At 46.2% G+C, this 23,129-nt stretch overlaps 1 protein-coding gene across 1 annotated transcript in view; it reads left to right on the plus strand.

The window, feature by feature from the left end:
* Nucleotides 1–17,967, plus strand: part of DNTT (DNA nucleotidylexotransferase) — a 32,916-nt gene extending 14,949 nt beyond the window's left edge. The window contains exons 6-11 of the mRNA XM_061402946.1: nucleotides 544–667; nucleotides 3,312–3,444; nucleotides 4,702–4,807; nucleotides 9,843–10,088; nucleotides 15,494–15,577; nucleotides 17,440–17,967. Of these exons, the coding sequence (XP_061258930.1) occupies nucleotides 544–667; nucleotides 3,312–3,444; nucleotides 4,702–4,807; nucleotides 9,843–10,088; nucleotides 15,494–15,577; nucleotides 17,440–17,526 (780 nt within the window). The 3' untranslated portion in view covers nucleotides 17,527–17,967. The remainder of the gene's footprint in view (nucleotides 1–543; nucleotides 668–3,311; nucleotides 3,445–4,701; nucleotides 4,808–9,842; nucleotides 10,089–15,493; nucleotides 15,578–17,439) is intronic.
* Nucleotides 17,968–23,129: the final 5,162 nt, after the last annotated feature.

The following is a 23,129-nucleotide window of genomic DNA, read 5'->3' on the forward strand; positions in this document are numbered from 1 at the left end:
TCTGAGTTGCAGTAGGCAGAGACTTCTACCAATCCCTTTGGATCAGAAGTGATGCTCAGGCCTCAAAGGTAGTTGAGGGCAGAAGCCCAGGCTCAGAGTACAGACAGACTGAGTTGAGTCTGGGCTCTGCCGCTTACCAGGTGTGTGATGGTGAGGAATTTATGCAACCTACATGTGCATCCCTCATTAAATTGTGAGGGTGAATGTGCATGAGTGTGTGACAGACCTTTGGCAGAGGAGGGGTGTGGGTATGGATACCTGTTGTCATGCACTGACAGTGAAGGCAATCCTTATTGGTTACACAGAATCCCTGGGCAGTTCCAGAAGCTGCCTCCTGACTTCTGCTTCATTTAGTTATACCATATGTCCTGAAACAGAAACGCCTCTGAAAAATTACCACTGCCCCCTGCTTGTCATATTCAAGAGACACTAGGTCAGAGATTTGCTTATGCTTTTTCTTAATTGCTTGACCTTGAAAAGTATCACTTTGTTGTCATAATGAATGTTTTAAAAACTAAAGACATGTCTTTCCCTTTGTTTCAGCTCTTTACTTCTGTTTTTGGAGTGGGACTGAAGACATCTGAGAAATGGTTCAGGATGGGGTTCAGATCTCTGAGTAAAATAATGTCAGACAAAACCCTGAAATTCACAAAAATGCAGAAAGCAGGTGAATTGTCTCTCCTAAAGATTCCCATAATTGCCATGGGCTGGTCAGGTTTTGGTAAGGATCTGTCCGCTGTACTTCAAATGTCACCTCCAGTCTTGGTGATCTGGTCACTTCCTTGGCCTCTCTTCGTGCTATGGCTAAAAGCCCAAGCTTTTGAAATCAGATAGACCTGGATCCAAATCCTGGCTCTTGCACTCTCCAGCTGTGTGATCTTGAGACAGTTACTTAAAATCTTTGAGCCTTATTTACCTCATCTATACATCAGTATGTAAGTAGGGAATAGATCAGATCTTGGAGGCAAAACAATTAGCTTGGCACAGAGCAAATAGGCCCTGCCTGATGGCTGTTGTCATTCCTTTATCTAGACGTCAAAACTGGCTGCACCATTGATCTGTTCTTACTGGACTGACCCTTCCAGGTATTTGGGTCCCAGCTGGGTAAAAGGAGTGGGTAAGGAAGGAATCCAGGTCAGAAAGTTGACATAGAGAACTTTGGAGTAAATAATATTTGAACAAAGTGGAGGTGTTGCTTGGCACAAATATGGATCAGCTTTAGAAACTGTAAAATACCAAGACATATAGGGGAAATTGTGGAAACCTAGACATGGGGTTTGTCTACGCAATCAGGACTTGTTAACCTAGAAGAGAGTAGAGACAGACATCTGAAAGACTGACAAGGCTTCCAGGAGGTTGAAGATGGCTTGGTTACTTCCATTTATACAGGGTACTTGTCATTTTTTTTAATGACCAAATTCCTGGAAACAAGGTCAAAAAATGTATATCTTTTAAACATTTACCTTTTAAAAACATTTATTTTTAATATGCAGTAGAACATAATATTACTGGGATTTGAAAGGAAGTCATAGCCACAGTTCTGAGCACTGTGGCTTCTGAGTTATAAAGAATGAGGGAGTCATCAACATTTTTAATAATATGAAAAAAAGGGGATCTTCTATAAGAGAAGGCCAGAAAACAACAACAACGCAAAGAAAACCTGCTATCTTCTGTTTAAGTGATGGAAAGAAACAGCAGGATGAGACAAAGAAAGCATTTCTTGGTGGTTCACATCAATGCTTATTAAGCATGAATCTTCAGGAGTCCAGAATAAGAATATGGGTCTTTTTTCCTTTAGATTCTTCTAGTTCTTATGTGGCATCTTATAAAACTTATTAGCAGTCTTTCAGAAGTTAGCAACTTTATGAAAGATGACTGCTGCTGCTGCTGTTGCTAAGTCGCTTCAGTCATGTCCGACTCTGTGTGACCCATGGACTGCAGCCTACCAGGCTTCTCCGTCCATGGGATTCTCCAGGCAAGATCACTGGAGCGGGATGCCATTGCCTTCTCCCATGAAAGATGACTAGGGAATTCTATGACTGTGTTGACGTATACTATACAGTGTTATTAACTGTAGTCACTATGCTGTACGTCAGATTTGCAGAACTTATTCATCCTGTGCCCTTTGACACACATCTATCCATTTTCCCCACCTTCCAGCCCCTAGTAGTCACAATTCTACTCTCTGCTTCTAAGAGACTGTGTGTGTGTGTGTGTGTGTGTGTGTGTGTGTGTGTGTGTGCGCGCGCGCGCTAAGTCACTTCAGTCATGTCCGACTCTTTGCAACCCTATGGACTGTAGCCTGCTTGTCTTTCATTCTGGTTTATTTCACTTAGCAAATAGCTGGGGTTCATCCTTGTTGTTGCAAATGACAAGACTGTCTTCTTTTTTAAGGTTGGTCCATTGTGGGCTAATTAGTCGACAGTTAACCATTTCACATATATCAAAACTTCAGGTTGTACACCTTAAATTTATACAATTTTTGTCAACTATACCTCAATAAAGCTGGAAAAAAGATAAAGAACTGCCCCCGAGAGACCTTTCAATTAGGAAATGGGCAGCCTCTGTAGGTATCCAAAGCCTCTCATTATTAGAAAGATTCCGGCAGAGTTGGAACACTCCCTCTGGGGATCCTAGAGAAGAGACCAGAGCCTTGTATGGAAGGACCATTAGCTGGCCCTCAGGCTCTATGGATCTCCCCTGCGCCCTGCTCCCCACCCCTCCTATGCTTCATCCCAGTTCTTGGAGATAGAGCTCCCATCTCCATTACTCTTCCACTCTATGCCTTCCTCTGTGGATCTGTGGGAATAAACAAGTCATTAAAACAACTCTTTATCATAACCACGCTGTTGGAGCTCTCATTAATCCGTGATGGTCAGGCAAAGAAGCAAACCAGACCACCAGTGACATTTCCTAACTCTCCTCAGATGCAAATCAACTCTCTTCCTATTCTTGACTTCACTTCTTTAATTCATCTATCACGTTCCAACCCCAAAACTTCCTATCCCAAATCTGCAGCTTATTGATCAAGAGGGCTGGTTCTTCAGTAGGAAGCCAGATTGGAATGGCATTGTTCTAGGATATAATATTGCCTCTTGCTCAGTCAGGAATTTGTAGGAAAATAGGAGCCATGGTTAACATGAAAAATTCACAGCCAAGAGAACACAGATCACCCAGTCTCTGTGGAACAGTTTGGGGTTGATGTCTGTGGCCCCGTTAGCTATGTGTGAGGGCCAAATCCCCGCCCTGAGGGCTGGTCATTTCACATGGGACATGTCCCTTTCCCCACTCACCTGTCTATGGCCTCTCAGGATTTCTCTATTATGAAGACCTTGTCAGCTGCGTGACCAGGGCCGAAGCAGAGGCGGTTGGCGTGCTGGTTAAAGAGGCTGTGTGGGCATTTCTGCCGGATGCCTTTGTCACCATGACAGGAGGATTCCGCAGGTAAATGATGATAAAAGCTGCTTTTGCCTCCCCTTCAGGGCCTTCCCATGCTCAGGAGTTGTGGCACAAAAGGCCTACGGAGGTCTCTCTCTGCAGCCTCATCTCCTGCTGCTCATGTTTCACTCCAGCAACCCCAAGTGGCTTGTCATTCTCTGCACACACAGAGCTTTCTTTCCTCTGCGATTTTGCTCAGTCCTACCTTTCTGCTTGGACTGGTTTTCCTCAATTTGTCACCTGGCTCACTTCACCTCATCCTTTAAGCTTCAATTCAGATGCCACCTCCTCCAGAAAGCCTTCCTTGACTTCCTTCTCCCCATACTGGGTGAGACACCCCTCCTCAGCACTCCTTGGACAGCTGTCAAGTAATTTGTTTGTATTGCTTCCACGCATGTTTTCCCCACTAAGTTTTCAGAACTTAGTGCTTGATGAGAGCCAGTGCGTGGTGCCTGGCACAAAATAGGCATGTGAGAAATATTGGTGAAGTCAGTGAATGCATGAACTCTTCACAGAGATGTATGCAATTGTTGGATATTGAAGCCTCCATTTCAGAGCCTCTTTCCCTCCCACACCCTCTTCCATCTCTCCTTGTGGTCCTGTTACATGGGGGCTGTTGGCTGTGGGAGGTGACAGAGAAAGTGAGAAGAGAACACAGAATCCAAGAAGATGCCTTTAGTCTAGGTCATAATTTCAAGAGTCCTATCTTGTATTATGCAAGTATAGTTCTTGGTTTGCTTGTTGCCACACTTGTCTCTGTGTGAGTGTGTGTGCACATGTGGGCATGGAGAAGAAATAACCTTTGTTAGTTTTTAGCCACCCATATATAATCATATGGGCTCCCCTGGTGGCTCAGTGGTAAAGAATGCACCTGCCAATGAGGAGACGCAAGAGACATGGGTTCAATCCCTGGGTTGGAAAGATCTCCTAGAGGAGGAAATGGCAACCCACTCCAGTATTCTTGCCTGGGAAATCCCACTGGCAGGCTATAGTCCTTAGGGTCTCAAAGAGACAGACAGGACTCAGCACTAAACAACAATATAATCACATACATACCATGTTATGATCTTAAATTTTTCTGTGTCATAAATTTATTTTGCAAGGGGTAGACTTGTGTAAACAAGGATCTTTTGTTTAAAAAGCATGTCATGAGCATTTTGTGTCACAAACCTTAAGTATGGGGCATAGAAACACAGGTGACTTTTAAAAATTGAGAGCTAAAAATCTAATTTATTTCCATCTTATCTTATTTTTTAAAATCAGGGGTAAGAAGATTGGGCATGATGTAGATTTTTTAATTACCAGTCCAGGATCAGCAGAGGATGAAGAGCAACTTTTGCCTAAAGTGATAAACTTATGGGAAAAAAAGGTAAGAAGAAAGATGTTTGGACACTCAGGCATTATAGGAGTAATGCTGAATTTGACACACTTATCGACCTTGTAATTGTGCTGCTGCTAAGTCACTTCAGTCGTGTCTGACTCTGTGTGACTCCATAGACAGCAGCCCACCAGGCTCCCCCGTCCCTGGGATTCTCCAGGCAAGAACACTGGAGTGGGTTGCCATTTCCTTCTCCAATGCATGAAAGTGAAAAGTGAAGGTGAAGTTGGTCAGTTGTGTCCGACTCTTAGTGACCCCATGGACTGCAGCCTACGGGGCTCCTCCGCCCATGGGATTTTCCAGGCAAGAGTACTGGAGTGGGGTGCCATTGCCTTCTCCGTGTAATTGTGCCATGAGCATCTAACGCAGTCTCAATGGTTACAATAGTTTGCACAGTGCCAGTGACATGAGGTGAGACTTCCCTGCTTTGGGTCCTAGAATCCAGGTTATGAACTTGTGTATATGCATGCGTTCTGTTACCAAAAGGGCCGAGGGCAACTCTCTGTGCAGGCCATTCAGACAGCTTGGAGCCCTAAACAATGTGAACAGCATGTGCTACAAAGATCTGGGAGGGGTGAGCCGGGGCAGAGCAAGCTAAGGGGTGGGGATCAGACTGGGATAAAAGCAGTCTAAGAGGTGCCCCTGCTGCCTTGAACAATATCTTGGTTGATAACCACCTTGATTTTGTGCTGAGATGGGAAGAAGGAAGCTAATGAGGGTAGGCTGGGTCCAGCAGAGGTCATGGCTCAGGGCCCCCCACCCACTAAGATCAGACTTGCCACGGGCCACCTATTGCCCAGTGGAGAAAGCTAGGGATGACCCTGTGGCCACAGCCGCCTGCAGGGCCCTGACTCCTGCCCCACTCCAGTGAGAGCTCCGCTTCCCAAGACCAGAGGGCCCTTATCCAAAGAACTACAGGCCTGGGTGGGTTGAGGAGGCTGGTGTTTTTCTGGCATAGCTTTATTTTTCCTGAGTGATCTAGCATCTTCTGGGTGTGGACAAAGCTCTCTGATATACCAGAGAGAGAAGACCTCAGATACAGTGAGAATAAGAAACACACAACCCTGGTGCCGGGAACACTAGAATTACTAATAAAGACCCAGCTTTGGAACCAGATCCAAATTCAGCCATGAGCCACCCCCACCCTCCCCCACCCACCCCACCATCTGTCGGGAGAGTGGATCCAGGTGGCCAAGAGCCCTGAAAATGAACATCATAGGCTGAGCCAGGGAAAGGCTGAATGGGGAAGTGTCAGCTCCACTGAGGCTGGCCCCCCTGCTCCGCTCAACCAGGAAAGCTGAGAAACTTTGGTGGACAGACATCACTCTGATGCACCCCGGCAGCCATGGCCTGGGCTGAGAGGGGGCTGCCTGGCTTCTCAGCCGGCAGGGGTGGGCCGATTTGACCTAGGTATAGAGGCCCCACCATATGCTCTGAGACTGTCCCGACCCAAGATGCGGTGGGGTTGGGAGACGGGGACAAGGAGCCTCCTTTTCATTGGTCTTTCTTTAGTCACCAGGCAGCCATCCTGCTGGTCACCAAGCAAAGAGATGGGCAAGTGAGGGAGGAGATGGGCATTAGGCATGGCGGGGGTTTAGATTTGGGATTCTCCAAGCACAGCCCTGCCACTGACTGGCTATATGACCTGGGACTATGCTTTTAATTTTTCCAAGTTTCTCTTTCCTTATCTGTGAAACCAGGATAGCAAGCTTCTGTCATTAGTCAGAGGATTAACTGAGGGCATTAGATAAGGCCCTTGGCGCAGCGCCTGATAAATGTCTATTAAACAGTGGCTTAAACAGTGGCCGGAGTTTGAGCAAGCTTCAGGAGATGGTGAAGGACAGGGAAGCCTGGCGTGCTGCAGTCCATGGGGTCGCAAAGAGGCAGACACGACTGAACAACTGAACAGCAAAACTGTGGCTGTTGTGATCTCTCCTGCATAGTCGCATATTGAATTCTGCAGAGGGCCAGACCTTGCCTGGGGACCCAGGCGAGAGCACAGGCAGCTAGCTGCTCCCCTTTGCTCTCTGACAAACAGGACCTCAGGGAGGAAACCGGCTGGGGCAGTCTGTGTCTCAGCACTACCTGCTTGCCCCACTGTGGCCCGGCTGCCCCCAGCGCCTCAGCTGTGAATCATGGTGGTTAATTTCCACCTCTGCCTCACTCCCTGTTCCCAATACCTCCCACCCCTGCCTTTCTTACAAGAATCTGTACTTTCCAGATTAAAATGATTCTATCTCATGCAGGTGTTACCGACCAGGGTTCTTGGCATTCCCCAACACATAGAAATTGATTAACGCCAAACAAGAAATCTTGGAGAAGGCAATGACACCCCACTCCAGTACTCTTGCCTGGAAAATCCCGTGGACGGAGGACCCTGGTGGGCCGCAGTCCATGGGGTTGCTAAGAGTCGGACTCGACTGAGCGACTTCACTTTCACTTTTCACTTTTATGCATTGGAGAAGGAAATGGCAACCCACTCCAGTGTTCTTGCCTGGAGAATCCCAGGGACGGGGGAGCCTGGTGGGCTGCCATCTATGGGGTCGCACAGAGTCGGACATGACTAAAGCGACTTAGCAGCAGCAGCAGCAGCAAACAAGAAATCTAGACCAGGCTTTACTGGGGGCCCTGCAGCAGCACAGGGGATCAGGAACAAACAACAAATTCCCTTACTTGCTCACTCCCTGAGTGGGGGGTGGGGAGGGGGGCGTGAGCTTGTTCCTTCTGTGGTGCGAGGGTAGGGGTGTGTCCAGGTCGAGCTCAAGGGGTGGTTTAGGCGGCTTGCTCACCTCTTAGGTGGTGGTGTGTGCAGCGGGCTTGAGCAGTATCCTACTTGTGCTCTTTAGCTCCAGGCTCCTCAAAAGTGGCAGTTGGGTTTTTTTGGTCTCTTTGTATCTTTTGGATCCAGAATTTGCCCAACTGTGCATGCACGCAATTAGTTTTAGTCCTGTATAGTTTCTTTGTATTTTGTTGCTCAAGGAGAGGTATGTCCAGGTGCAAGCTGTACAGCAAAGGGTCCCGGTCCCAGCCTGTCTCACAGGCACACTCGAGCACATACTCACACAACACACATATACACAACCAATGTCTTAAAACACCTGAAGAACTAATGAACAGCCAAGGATGGGTATGAGTTTGAGTCTTCTACCAGTTGAAAGACTTCTTGTGGGAGGAAAAGAGTTTGGAGAAACGGATCCTGGCGGGAGGGCATCATCCAGAAAGCTCCACTGGCTGCCAGCAATTCAACCCAAAGGGGAGGGCTGACTGAGTGTGGTCCAGGTTCATGCCTGGTGGGTGGCCCTTCTGTCTATGACCAGCCAAAGTGTGACTATTGTGTGGCCACAGTGCACACACAGTTTACGACTTTTAGGAAGCCAGCTTTGTGAATTTTTTTTTAAGGGGGAAAGGTTGTTTTATAAATTTGGCTTCAAGGTAAGACTGGTTGATATTTTAATAGCTTCCTTTTCAAATTTACATAATTCAAATGGCCATGAAAGGCTGCTATACTAACTAATCTTAGTAAGTTTCATTAGAAAGCAGGATTGTGTCTTCCCCCAGCTGGTTATCAGATCTGTTTAGGGCAAGAGTTACCTCCTGCACCAGAGGCTCTTCCTGACATTAGTGTTCCGCCCTGCAGGTGGGGTAGATTCTTCCTCTCACCTTTTCTGGGATAGGCCCTGAGGGCAGAGTGCTCCCTCTTCTGAGATCCACAAAAGTACCCCCTCCTCCAAGTGTTGAGTCCGGTTGAAACAATGTCTCTTGGGGGTGGGGGTGGATTGCAGAAGAAATGGAAACGTGTCTAATAATAATAGTAAAGGGAACCAGGCCTGCTCCAAGTGTGGTCCCTGGATCAGAAGCATCAGCAACACCTGGGAATTTACCAGAAATGCACCACCCCGACCCCACCCCACCCCACCCCACCCCCGTGTGTGCTAAGTCGCTTTAGTCTCTCTGACTCTGCAACCCCCTGAACTGTAACCCACCAGGCTTCTCGGTCCATGGGGATTCTCCAGGCAAGAATACTGGAGTGGGTTGCCATGCCCCTTTCCAGGGGATCTTCCAGACCCAGGGATCAAACTTGCTTTCTTTGTGTGTCCTGCACTGGTGGGTGTGTTCTTTACCAAGAGCACCACCTGGGAAGTTCCCCCACCCCCACCGCCCATGAATCACTCTGGGGACAGGGCCTCCAAAACTGTGCTGAAACAAACCTTTCAAATGCTCCTGATGATAATATTTGAGAACATCAGACCTAAAGAACCCAAGAACAAATCCTACATCCTAATGGCTGTGATTAGATTGTTTTAAGGCTATTTGTTCTTTTAGTTGCAACTCAGATTTAGCAGTTAATTGTGTATTTCTGCTTCTCCCTACCCCACATCTGCCCTGGTGGTGAGAAATTCCCATGGAGCAGATAAATTGGAGGATGGCAGATCGCTGGGTGTGACCTTCTGACTAGGCAGCGTTTGGTGATGTACCACTAATTTTGTCCCTGTCTCCAAGGGAGGCAGAGTAACAATCCCAAAGTGCTTGCTAGAAAGAGTGAGTCATCAGGCCCCAAAGCAGGCTGAGCCTCCAGCCACAATCCTCTGGGCCCAAGTCGACCTACTATGGTCGACTAGGATAATATGGAGGGACACTAAGTCAAAACAACTGCATACAAGGTCTCGGGTTTTTGTTCAAGGTTGGTTTGTACTTAAGGGAGTGAGGCAAGTTTCTGAGCACTGTCTGCGATCAGGTGTTCAGGGAGTGGATCTTCTGGCAGCTTTGCCATGAAGTGGCCTTGGCGTGGCCCCTCTAATCGTTAAATTCCTCTGCTGTAGAAGGAGGGTAATGCACCCACTCCTTGCCTTCCCCTGCTAGAGTCACCAAGTGGGCTCACAATGCAAGGACAGACGTACCCAATTTCTCAAATGTGCAAAGCTTTCTTTAAAAGCATTTGTTAAGAGCCCAATATAAAGTCTCTGACCTTCTGTCTCAGGGACTCTTCATCAGGGACTCTTCCTGACGTCTTTTTGTTTATTTTCAGGGATTACTTTTATATTATGACCTCGTGGAGTCGACATTTGAAAAGTTCAAGTTGCCAAGCAGGCAGGTGGATACTTTAGATCATTTTCAAAAATGCTTTCTGATTTTAAAATTGCACCATCAGAGAGTAGACAGTAGCAAGTCCAAGCAGCAGGAAGGAAAGACCTGGAAGGCCATCCGTGTGGACCTGGTTATGTGCCCCTACGAGAACCGTGCCTTTGCCCTGCTAGGCTGGACTGGCTCCCGGGTAAGTGCAGCCTTCATCCCTGGGATGGCCTTAGCTTTCATAAGAGGTAGACTAGGTCTACCTGGGGCCAGGGGAGAGACAATGGCAGGGGTAGTGGTGGCGAGAGGATGGACAGGGAAGGAGGAGATGGTGGGCAGGAGAGAAGAAAGTGCCCAGAAATCTCTGAATCAGGGCATTCCACTTGCGCACGGTCAACTGAGACAGATGCCTTTAGAATAGGTATTTTCAAAATGTAATACCCTGACCAGCAGCATCAGCCTTACCTGCTTACCAGGTTAGACATGTGAACACTCCACCCCACCCCAGACCTACTGAATCAGGAACTCTGGGGGTGGAGCCTAGCAATTTGTGTTTGAAAGAACCCTGCAGGTATGAGAACCACTGAAGCAGAGAAAGCAGCCTGGTGGCTAAGGGCACAGGTTTGGCTCATGCCAGACCTGGTCACAAGCCCTTGCTCTGTCTCTGACCAGCTAGGTGATCTTCGTCAAGTTCCCCATAGCCTTTAAGACTCAGTTTTCCATCTGGAAAGTTAGGGCAAAGACAGCGCTACCCCCCTGGGTTGCAGGGATCCAGTGAGATGAAGCTGGCAAAGCCCCTTGGGACCAGTGCTGGCCAAGCGGCAGTCCCCAGCTCCCACCATGTGATATTCACAGACATGGTACCCGTGTTCTGTGCCATTAGCTTGTACTCTACCCTCCTACCAACACCCCACTCTGTTTTCCCATGTAGCTAGCTGTTGCTTTGAGTGGCACAACGTCATTAGAGGATTTTGTATGATAAACGACTTAGAAATTCATTGTCCTTAACCTTGAATTCGGAGAAGGCAATGGCAAGCCACTCCAGTACTCTTGCCTAGAAAATCCCATGGATGGAGGAGCCTGGTAGGCTGCAGTCCATGGGGTCACTAGGAGTCGGACGAGATTAAGCGACTTCACTTTGACTTTTCACTTTCACACAATGGAGAAGGCAATGGCAACCCACTCCAGTGTTCTTGCCTGGAGAATCCCAGGGACGGCAGAGCCTGGTGGGCTGCCGTCTCTGGGGTCGAACAGAGTCAGACACGACTGAAGTGACTTAGCAGCAGTAGCAGCAGCAGCAACCTTGAATTAAATGTCAAGTGTGTTTGCCTTGGGCTGGAATTATTTCAGCGCACAATCTCGGCACTAGAACTTCTTACCCTAATCAAAAATGTTGGCTGGCATCTTTCATTCATAAAAAGTAGGAAAGCTGATGAAACAATACATCATATATGCGGCTTGGGAAATTTAATTTCGCCTTTTTACCCAAAGATTTCAGAGCCTGGGAAATGTCCTCAAGCCAATTAATCTGTTAATCTCACCCCAGTTTGGGTTCATTAATTTACCAGGTTGTCTCGTCTACTAAGCTGACAAAGCTTCCTTCGTACCTTTGTGCACTAAAGATTTCCAGAGCTGAATATATCCGGAGGGATACATTAAGCTGAGACTTTTCTAGAGCCATCCAAGTATGGTACAATTTCTGGACTAGGTCCAGAGTTCATTAGTTTGTTGCTTGTTTTTTTTTTAAAGAAGCTTCTGTTTTCCTCTGAATCTTATTTCTTCAAACTCGAACTGTTTGCCAGCATGGCTTTATTGGCTGAGGTTCCTTCAAGAGTATTGTCCATGTTTGTGTCAGATGCTGAGAGGAGGCATACTCTGCTTTGGAAACACATGAACGATGGTGCCCAGGTGCCCAGGCTAACCCAGCCTCTTTACTAGCCCAGATGGCTCCCTTTCACCAACTTTAAAAAGCAAATCCTCCTTAAAACACCTAATTGCCATTTCCCAGAAAATTGTCAGAAGAAACCTGCATATTTACAAAGGCTACACATGTGAATCGCGCCCTCTCGAGTTCTGCAGCACACAACTTGCACAGCTGCATGCAGCAGCAGTAGGCAAAGCTCTGAAGTCTGTTGTGACCGGAGAATGATACAGCCAGGCTTAGTGGCACTGCCCTTCTTTATCTGAAACAAAAGACAACTTCCTTACCCTTCCTATTTCACAGGTTGTTGAGAGAAACCAAAGAGCTTGTAAAGCAGAAGGCAGAAACATCCCGGGTAAAGAGTCTGGGATTCAGGAGTCTGAATCCTAGCTCTATCTTTGGCTGTGTGGCCTTGGGTAAATTGCTGAGGCTCTCTGGGCTTCCTTTCTTCATTTGAAAAATAGAGCTGATAACAGTACCAACCTCATGGGATTGTCATGAGAACTGAATGAGACAGTGCCTTCATCTTAACACAATTCTGAGGCTAATTGTATATGTAGTACTGTTCTTTTAGAGATAATGTTAGACTCTTTTAGAAGTTGTTAAGTACTAGTAATAATAGAGCAAATCAGAAATTAATATAAAGCAAGAAATCAGCCCCGTGCCCAGCACAGGGTGAGCACTCTGTAAACATTAACTAGGATATCATCGCCTGGATTATAGCTGTGGCCATTCGAACTGGTCGATTGCCCCCTGAGTGATCCTGTCATCATAAGTCAGACCATCACTCCCCTGCTCAAAACCTGGCAGGGGTTCCCCATTCAACTCACTGTAAAAGCCTTCCGGTGGTCACAAGGCCCTGCGTGGTCTTCTCACCCCCTCATCTCTCTGGACTCCTCCCACTGCTCTCCCTACCCGGGCCAGGCTCACCCCTCCCTAAGGCCTATGTTCTAGCTGTTCCCTCTGCATGGAGTGTCCTTCCTGAGTCCACCTGGCTAACTCCTTCACCTTGGGCAAGTCTCTCCTCAGATCCTGTCTCCTTCATGAGGCCTGCCCTGTACCCAGCATTACCTGTTAACACATCATGTACTTTTGGTCAGTTCAGTCACTCAGTCATGGCCGACTCTATGACTCCATGAACTGCAGCATACCAGGCTTCCCTTTCCATCACCAACTCCCAGAGCTTGCTCAAACTCATGTCCATCATGTACTTTACTTATGCTGTTACCGCGTCTTATCTGTGTCCCCTGCTTGAATCCAAGCCCCACCAGGGCAGACATCATTGTTTTCTTCACTGTTATATTCCAAGCACCCAGAACACACCTGGTACACAGTAGGTGCTCAATAAGTGTTGATTTAATCAATATTATTACTCTCCAAATGGAAGACATCATGATAATTCCTAACAATCCAAACAAAAATGCTTCAGGGGGTTTGGCAGAGGAGTCCAGGAATAGGTCTCTCAGCACACAGAACTGAGGATCCCGGGGCAGCCTTTCACTGCTCCAGTTACCCAATCCTCTCCAGCCTCCCCATGCCCAGTGTGAGCAGCCATTGCCCTAAGTGCTGGGGGAACTTGAAGCCCTGGGCTGTGGAGGCCATGTACTAAGCAGCACCCCCATACTTTCACAGACCAGCAGCTACTACACCCAGAATCTGCTTCACCCTGACTCTTCCACAGCCCTAGCTCCGCCCCCCCACCCCACTGCCTTATAAAGGACTTCGGGTTGGAAAGTGTGTCTTCACACATCCAAGTCAGGAAGGGCAGGTCCCAGTCTTTGCCAGCTTTCCCATACTCACCACTTCAGTTCAGTTCAGTTCAGTCACTCGGTCTGTCTGACTCTTTGAGATCCCGATGACTGCAGCACGCCAGGCCTCCCTGTCCATCACCAACTCCTGGAATTAACTCAAATCCATGTCCATCGAGTCGGTGATGCCATCAAACCATCTCATCCTCTGACGTCCCCTTCTCCTCCTACCCTCAGTCTTTCCCAGCATCAGGGTCTTTTCAAATGGGTCAGTTCTTCGCATCAGGTAAACAAAGTATTGGAGCTTCAGCTTCATCATCAGTCCTTCCAATGAACATTCAGGACTGATTTCCTTTAGGATGGACTGGTTGGATCTCCTTGCTGTCCAAGGGACTCTCAAGATTCTTCTCCAACGCCACAGTTCAAAAGCATCAATTCTTGGGTGCTCAGCTCTCTTTATAGTCCAACTCTCACATCCATGCGTGACCACTGGAAAAACCATAGCCTTGACTAGATGGACCTTTGTTGGCAAAGTAATGTCTCTGCTTTTTAATATGCTGTCTAGGTTGGTAATAACTTTGCTTCCAAGGAGTAAGCATCTTTTAATTTCATGGCTACAGTCACCATCTGCAGTGATTTTGGAGTCCAAAAATAAAGTCTGTCACTGTTTCCACTATTTCCCCATCTATTTGCCATGAAGTGAAAGGGACCAGATGCCATGATCTTAGTTTTCTGCACGTTGAGTTTTAAGCCAAATTTTTCACTCTCCTCTTTCACTTTAGTGCAATTATTCCATGGTGTTGTTGTTCAGTTGCCCAGTCGTGTCTGATTCTTTGCGACCCAATGGATTGTAGCATGCCATCCTCCATGTCCCTCACCATCTCCCAAAGTTTGCCCAAGTTCATGTTCAATGATTCCAAGTTTGCTCCCTAATCCTACATGTAAAGGACATTTCTAGATCTATGCTTCTCTCAGGAAAATTAATCTCAACAACTCCATTCATTGTCGTTCTTTTCCCAAGGTTTTCCTGTCATCCATCTAAGGCTTCAAGTTTTTCTCCCTGGAGCCTCAGAGCCCATGCTGATCATAGGAGATGCTACTCTGAAGCAGCTGGCCCAGACCATCAGTTTTATAGAAGTTCACATGAGAGGATGTTACAGCCAGAGGACCTTACTCACACACTTCCTCCACCCTCCTATTTGACCAACCAAGATTCAGAGAGGTTGGGTGACTTGCCGAAAGATACAGAGCCAGATAGGGACAAAATCCAGGCTGGAACCTGGTCTCCTGACTCCTCATCCTCTTTTACAGTAGTTGTATTCCAAATAGAAAACAACACCAAACTATTATTTATGTAGTGTTTACTCTGGATCAGGAATTATTCTGGACACAATCCTCATAATACCTGTTTATTCACTGAGCAACATTTACTGTACACCATCTGTGTGCCAGGCATCATTAGGAAGGAATATGGTTGTGAACAGAACAAATCAGGTTCCTGTTTTCATGGAGCTTACAATCCAATGCTCACGTGTGAGCATGGAGCTTTGTCATGGTGGAATGTTGCCCTGGTGGGGCGGAAATTCACTTGGAGAGTGTTTAGTGGAGATAGATATTTCATTGTTGTTGTTGTTTAGTTGTTAAGTTGTGTCCGACTCTTTTACGACCCCATGGACTGCGGCCTGCCAGGCTCCTGTCTCCATGGGGTTTTCCAGGCAAGAATACTGGAGTGGGTTGCCATTTCCTTCTCCAGGGGATCTTTCCAACCTAGGGATCAAACCCACATTTCCAGCATTGGCAGGTAGATTCTTTACCACTGAGCCACCAGGGAAGCCCTAAGATGTTTCATCATAGGGATTTAAATATCTTTAAACAGATAATACTGAAGACATTCTAGACTTGATAGTGATTTATTTTAATGATCTCTTTCTTATCCAGCAGTTTGAGAGAGACATCCGGCGCTATGCCACACACGAGCGGAAGATGATGCTGGATAACCACGCTTTATATGACAAGACCAAGGTAGGGAGCGCTGTCTCCCTGAGATGGGCCACTTTAATCCTTATCCCCAAGTCTGGCTCCCTGAGCACTTTTCCTGAACTGATTCTAGTTTCCAGGTTCAGCTTCCTTTGCCCCAGGTGTCCCGTTCCCACAGATCACAGGTGAGGGCAGCTGGAAAGATCCTGACAGGAACACAACCCCCACAGGGCCCACAATGCACCTTGGAGGTTTTGAGCTCAATGATGCTGAGCTAGTTGGGTCTCCAGAACCAGGCCAGCAATGAATTTGAATTGAGCTTGGTATATCCTTGGTGTTTGCATTGTGTAACTCCAAAGCAAACCAAAGATCCCCCCAAATCACAAATGTCACTCAAGTATCCCTCAAATGCAGTGGCAAGTAGAATTCTGAGTGACCACATGGGTCATTAATGAGAGTCAGCTGCAAGAAGGAGAGCAACAGAGCTGTCCTGAGAGGGAGATGTGCGGTCAGCTGGACTCACACATCATAGAGGTTCGCTTGGTGTGCTGTTCCTACAGTGTCATGATCCAAACGCTGCTTCAGCAAAATGATTGCTGCATGAATTAGGAAGAGTTATTATAAATATTCAACTGCACTTACAGTGATCAAGGACACTGTAGGAAGCTCTGAGTAGGAAGAAGATACAAAATAAGTAGAAGTAATGGTTTTTATCCTCTAGGAGTTTAGTCTAAATGAAGTGTATTTAGTTAGAGCCCATCTCACAAAAAATCAGAAACCCAATACAAAATGGCAGTGGCAAAAAAAAAAAAAATTTGGCTTATGTACTGTGGCATCCGGGGTAACATGGACTTCAGGTGTGGTGGACTTCAAGCACCTGTATCTAGGTGCTCATGCAATTTTCCCTCAGTGTCCGTGTCACTCTCAGGCAGGTTTTCCTGTGAATCCTATCCTTCTAGCTTAGCTATGCCAACAGAAAAGAACTTCTTTCCTAATAGTTCCAGCAAGCCCTAGCTAATGCTCACAGGCCAGACCTGGGCCATGTAGCCATCCTTGAACCCCTTTCCATGGCTCTGATTGATCAGGCTTGTGTCATGTGCCCCTCCTTGGAGGTGACCCTCAGAGACTGAGAATAGGGAGGTGTGGTTTTCCAAAGAGAAATCAAGGTGCTGCTGTCATAAGAGAGGGCTGTGGATGCTGGCAAGAAAGCCTCAGTTATGTAGCATATGAGTGGAGGCATCGTCACCTAACATGATCTAGGAAACTTACAAACTGACATGTAACAAATAGTTCAAAGTAAGAGAGTGCCTCCTATGTGCCCAACGTTGTGCTATAGACAAGAAGCACTGGAGGGGAAGTGCTGTTTGATGTAACAGACCGTGGGGTTGGGAGCCTGGTGGGAGTGGGGCAGGGTGGAAGGCCAGGAGGAGAATCCGGCATCTCCAAGCATCCCATGATCGCCCTTCCTCCTTACCAATGGCAGCAGTATGTAATTCTGGCTGCACGTGAGAATTTCCCAGACCCCTTAAACAGATGAATAACAAGAACTCTCTGGATCTTCTGATTTCCTTGGGCTGGGTTACAGCTCCGTTTTCAACATTCTTTTAAAAGGCTCCTTCAGGTAGTTCCAATGAACACTACAGACCAATAGGAAAAGTATCAAATGCTTCTAGTTGAATATATAAGGCTGTCATAATTTTACCTTAATTCATTAAGTTTTTTGGGGGTGAAAATATAAAAATTACAGAAGTCAGGTAAAATGAATTTTTATCCTCAGAATCAGGGAACTGTGTTTTGGCAGTAATTCATTCTGACAAGACAATTTTACAAGTAACGTTTTTACTATGTCAGCTCGGAGATACTTAACAAAAATATCATAGTGCACATATGTCTTCTTATGCTTTCAGAGGGTATTTCTCAAAGCGGAAAGTGAAGAAGAAATCTTTGCACATCTGGGATTGGACTACATTGAACCATGGGAAAGAAATGCTTAGGAGAAAGCTGTCAACTTTTTTCTTTTCTGTTCTTTTTTTCAGGTTAGACAAATTATGCTTCATATTATAATGAAAGATGCCTTAGTCAAGTTTGGGATTCTTTACATTTTACCAAGATGTAGATTGCTTCTAGAAATAAATAGTTTTGGAAACGTGATCAGGCACCACCTGGGTTATGCTCTGGCAAGCCATTTGTAGGACTGTTGTGTAGAACTCGCAATACATTTTCCACAGAAACGGTGTTGGAATTGGTGGCTCATTTCCAGGGAAGTTCATCAAAGCCCACTTTGCCCACAGTGTAGCTGAAATAGTGTATACTTCCAATAAAAATAGGAAAAAACAAGATGGTTGAGTCTTTTTATTCTCTCACATATTTTAAAATATCCTTAAGCAAAAATGTAACAAAATGAAAGAATAACGATGTAAGGTTTACCTTGAGAGGAGGAACAGGTTTCATTAGAAGGTCAGAGATTCTAAGGGGGGTTTCTGGAGGAGAGGGACTGACTCTCAGCTGAGGTCAAAGCCTGCTTCTCAAAGCAGCTGTGCCCCTAGGAGTCCTGGCAGGAGGCCACGTGTGGAATGTATTCTCACTGCCTTCACACAGAAGGAAGCACAATCTCCCAAATGGCCATCTCTGAGTCTTTCCAAGGAGCTGATCTCTCTTGCCCTCTTCACCTTATGGTACCCATGGGAAGGGAGGCAGCCTTTGGAACTGCAAGGTTGCAGACCCATTCGGAATGCCGGCCTCCTCTAGGAGGGCATCGACTCTGTGACTGGAAAGGACCCTAAAGGCCATCTGTTCCAGCTGCTTCTGTGTCCGCAGCCTGCTAGAGGACTGGGAAGCCTCCCCGTGGTCCCAGCCCCTTCCTTCTAGCTCCCTCAGAAGAGAGGATGGCGAGATTCGGGACCTCCTAGAGAAGCATGATCCCCTGCCCTGGGCACAGGCGAAGAGCCTCCTTCCCTTCCTGGTGCTGGAGCCTGGGCGTGGGGTGTGTATCAGCTAGTATTGCCCCCAAAGCAAACTATCCCCAAACTCGGTTGCGTAACACAGCACAGCTCTGCACACGAGCTGGGTGTTTGGCTGAGCTAGGCAGGCTTCTGCTTCTCTGATTCATCCTCCTCCTGCCCCTGGGACCCTTGGGGTAACCCAGCCCTCTCCTTCTCACCATGCCAGCGAGACAAGGGAGCAAGCAAACCCCAGCGGGCAAGTGCTTTTCAAGTTGTGCAACTGTTGTCACCATTCGTTTCCAGAAATGCCTCACCACCCTAAACGGAAACTCTGTGTTCATTAAACAATAACTCCCCAATTCCCCTTCCCCTGGGCCCCTGGTAACCTCAGTTCTACTTTCTTTCTGTGTGAATTTGCCTCTTCTGGGTACCTCATGTAAGTGAATCATACAGTACCTGTTTTGTTTCTGGCTTATTTTGCTTAGCATAATGTTTTCAAGGTTCATCTAGGTGTAGCCATCATCCCTTTGGTGGTGGTTTAGTCACTAAGTCGTGTCCTACTCTATGTGACCCCATTGACTGTATCCCCCCAGGCTCCTCTCTCCATAGGATTTTTCCAGGCAAGAATACTGGGGTGGGTTGCCATTTCCTTCTCCAGGGGATCTTCCTGGTCCAGGGATGGAACCTGGATCTCCTGCACAGAGAAGGCAGATTCTTTACTGACCGAGCTACCACGGAAGCCTATCATCCCTTTAGAAGGCCAAGTAATAGTCCATTGTATATCTAATATGCCACATTTTATTTATTCACTCATCAGTTGATGGGCATTTGGGTTCTTTCCACCTTTTGGCTATTGTGAATCGTGCTCTGTGAACACTGCTATACAGTATCTCTTTAAGACCCTGCTTGCTTTTAAATGTAAACCCAGAAGGGGAGTTGCTGGATCACAGGGTAAATCTATACTTTACGGAGGAACCACTTACTCTTTTCTGTAGTGGCTGCACCATTTTGCCTTTCTACCAGCGGTATACAAGGTTTCTAGTTTCTCCACATCCTTGCCAAGATTTATTTTCTCTTTTGGTTTTCTGTTGTTTTTTGATTTGCTTGTTTTTGATGAGAGTGATTCTAGAGGATGTGAAGTGGCAGATGAAGACTTTTTGCCTCTCCTGATGGTTCAGGTTGAACACAGTTGTACACTGGACCAGGCTTCGGGTATATGTACCTGGGGTTTCTGGCAAAGGTGAGCTGGGGAAACGGGGGTGGGGTGGGGAGTGGACGCAGCCACTCCCCCTGAGAAAGGGCTCATGGTCTGATCACATGGCAGGTCATGTTCATCAGCCTCAACTCCCCAAATCTACCAGGTTTTCTTGTAGTCTCTTCCACTGCCCCAGTATTGCCCACATATGATATTTGAGATCATTTAGGTAGCATGTAGATTAATATATATATGACCTATTTATTATATATTCATTGAGTGCCTGCTAGGTAACTCATTCATCTAGACATAGGACATGGGATAGAACTTAAAAACCTCTCTGATTATAAGTATGGGACTTATATTCTAGAAAGCTATTTATTTTCATATGTGTTACAAAAGTAATGCTTTTCCATTTATGGTAGTGGCAGAAAGCTTCCCTTTTGAGTACACGTAAGTAAAAAAAGAAAATCAGTGTAAGGGAAAACATGTAATAAATATTACCAGTGGGATGGGGACATGGCAAGAACTGGGAGAGAGGAGAGAGGAGCACAGGAAGGAGGAGCTGATGCCTGGGAAACGTGCAGGTGGGCTGCTTGCTTTAACACACCAACTGCCCTGTGCTGAGGCTCTCAAGGTCCTCATCATACAAAAGCCCCAGGAGGTCCATGAGGGAGGAGTTACCCCGTGAGAACAGCAAAAAATTCTAAGGGGTTTCTTGAGCTAATTTTCTTAGTTGGAAAGGCTTGTTAAGAATTCCACAAATTCTTAAAGCTACACAGGAATTTTTGTTTTTGATCAGAATTTTATCAATCAGGGTGTCAACTATTAATTGGAACTCAGCCTTCCCCAGTGCCTCCTGCTTTGGGAGCAGAGCACCCTCTGGTGGCAGAAAAAAAGAACCGTCAACAGCAAGTATTACTACAATAAAAACACAAGTCAGAAGCCCAAGATTATTGAGCAGGAACTCGGAAACATCCTAGTCTACCCTTCTTGCTGTGCAGGTGACGAACAAAGGTCTGGAAAGAAGACTTGGCCTGCCCAACGTCATACAGTTAATGCCAGAGTTTCTGTTGATTCAGCAGAAAATATGCACATAGGCCAGGCTTCCTAATTACTAGCTGTGTGACCTTGAACAAGTTACCTAACCTCTCTGATTCTCGATTTCCTCTTTTGTGAAATCAAGATGGTAATGGCTCCTCCCTTTGCCTCTGCTGGAGGATAGGTGAGCTAACACTGTAAAGTGCTTCATCTGTGATCCCTTGGACTCGGAAGGACATCTAGTGGCTCAGCGGGGAGACACAGGTTCAATCCCTGGGTGGGGAAGATCCCCTGGAGAAGGAAATGGCAACCCACTCCAGTATTCTTGCCTGGGAAATCCCATGGACAGAGGAGGCTGGCGGGCTACAGTCCACAGGGTTGCAAAAGAGACAGAGTTGGACACGACCAGGCCACTAGATGACAACAGCAGCAACAACAAAGAGCAAGTTACTTCCCTTGGAAAGTGACCTGTCTGTACACTGCCAGTACTTCACATGCGGTGGTTTGTACCAGTAAGTACCAAGCCCCTGAAGCCAGAACGGGAGGTAGTAAAGATTAGGACCAGTGTGCTGGTTCTTGGACTCCCAGACCTGAGACTGTCTGGATCTGGCCGGGACCAGCTACACCAGCTGAAACTCTCTACCCACGAGCCTGACGGTGATAGGGGCAAGGGCCCTGTCCCATGACTTTGGTAGTTTCTTGGAAGTCAAAGGCTACTTTACAGGGACTTTCGGGTACTCCCTGACCTTCATCTCTTAGGGACAGATGGGGGCCATAGTGGGAGTCAATTTTATCTGTTTTGAATGCACTTTTTATCAATTAATTCACACTATCATGTTTTAAACCTTTCCTTGCAATGTGTATATCAAAGGACCCAGAACAGTACAGAAACCTGTCTCCATCATCAATTAAATTCATTATTCTTAACTCTTTTTGCAAAGTTAAATCATCTCTGAAACCAATTTGCTTTACAATCTTGAGGACCAATAAAATTATCTTTGTAGAGTTTCAGTTTTCTCATCTGTAAAACAGGCATGAGTAACACCCACACTACATTACCTCCTGGATTTGGTATAAAAAATCAAACAAAATAATGCATGAAAAGTGCTTTGAAAACTAAAAAGTGCTATAAATGTAATAGGAATTAGTCTTTTTCATATAATCTGGGCGTAGTTCAGGAACCTGAGGACTACTTCCCAGAAAAGCAGGCATATGATATAAGAACCCAAATCAGTCTCTCATGGACTGGTGTTGTAAATCCAAGGACAAAAATATTCTATTCTTTAGAGAAACCCAGCTCCTATACTGCAGCTGGAAATGAAAAAGACTCTTCATGGCCTTTTGAACAAAACTGCAATGCATTTTACATCCTACATGTCGCTGGTATGTAGAGTATAACATTCTCACAAGAAACAAGTCCAAAAATGTGTTTAGCCTTCCCTAACCCAGGAGCAGGAAGCAGAATGACGTGAGGTTACTTTTACCATCTCTACCTTCTTGCTGCAAAATTAATGATGAAGATGATAATGGACAGGATCCCCCTTGGAGGCTGATGGAGTTTCCAACATGACGCATCTAGTGTGAAGTACACTAAAACCCACACTCAGCCTTCTTGTCTATAATTCTTATGAGGTATTCTTAACAAATAATCTCCATGACTTCATGTAAACAGGCATCTATATAGGAAAGTTTAATTTTTTTCACTCCGTTTTCCTTTTTCTATAAAACTAAAAAGGCACAACCATTACTAATTTCAAGTCAGTTTGTATTAAAAGTGTGGCAACAAGTCACTTAAGAAAGGTTGAATTTGATATCTTTGTCACTAACCTTCAGCTGTAATTATCACTGTTTATATTTAACTGTTGGTAGGGGTAGTGCAGATTGCTTTGAGAATCTGAAGAGATTAATGGAATCTCATCCCATGAGTAATGATTATTCATATAAAATTTGCATACAACTTCAGGGAATTCATATCTTCTTAAACCTAGGTTTAAAGGAATTCTAATTTTGCCTCAACTTTGGGTAATTCACCCATCATTCCTTCAGGTAAAGTGCTTCTACAGTGTGCGTGGTTTGGGGAGGTTTTCGGGTCCTCAGTTCAGGATGACACTGAGAGCTCTTGAGAGTGGATTTCATTCCCCCTTTTAGGCACCAAGTATGTGAATCTATTTTTGTGTAATTCCAACTTCTCCAGAGGAAGACTGTGCTTGTCCTAGAAAGGACACCAACCACATTCCCATATCCTCTTGTTCTCCTGGCAAAATGCAGACTGAAAAAAGAGAGGTTGGGTTTCCCTGGTGGTCTAGTGGTTAAGACTCTGAGCTCCCAACCCAAGAGGTTTGGGTTCGATCCCTGATCAGGGAACTTAGATCCTGCATGCCACAACCAAGAGCTTGCCCTAAGCAATGAAGATCCTAAC

This window comes from Bos javanicus, chromosome 26 (genome assembly GCF_032452875.1).
Source record: "Bos javanicus breed banteng chromosome 26, ARS-OSU_banteng_1.0, whole genome shotgun sequence".
Taxonomy (NCBI): Eukaryota; Metazoa; Chordata; class Mammalia; order Artiodactyla; family Bovidae; genus Bos; species Bos javanicus.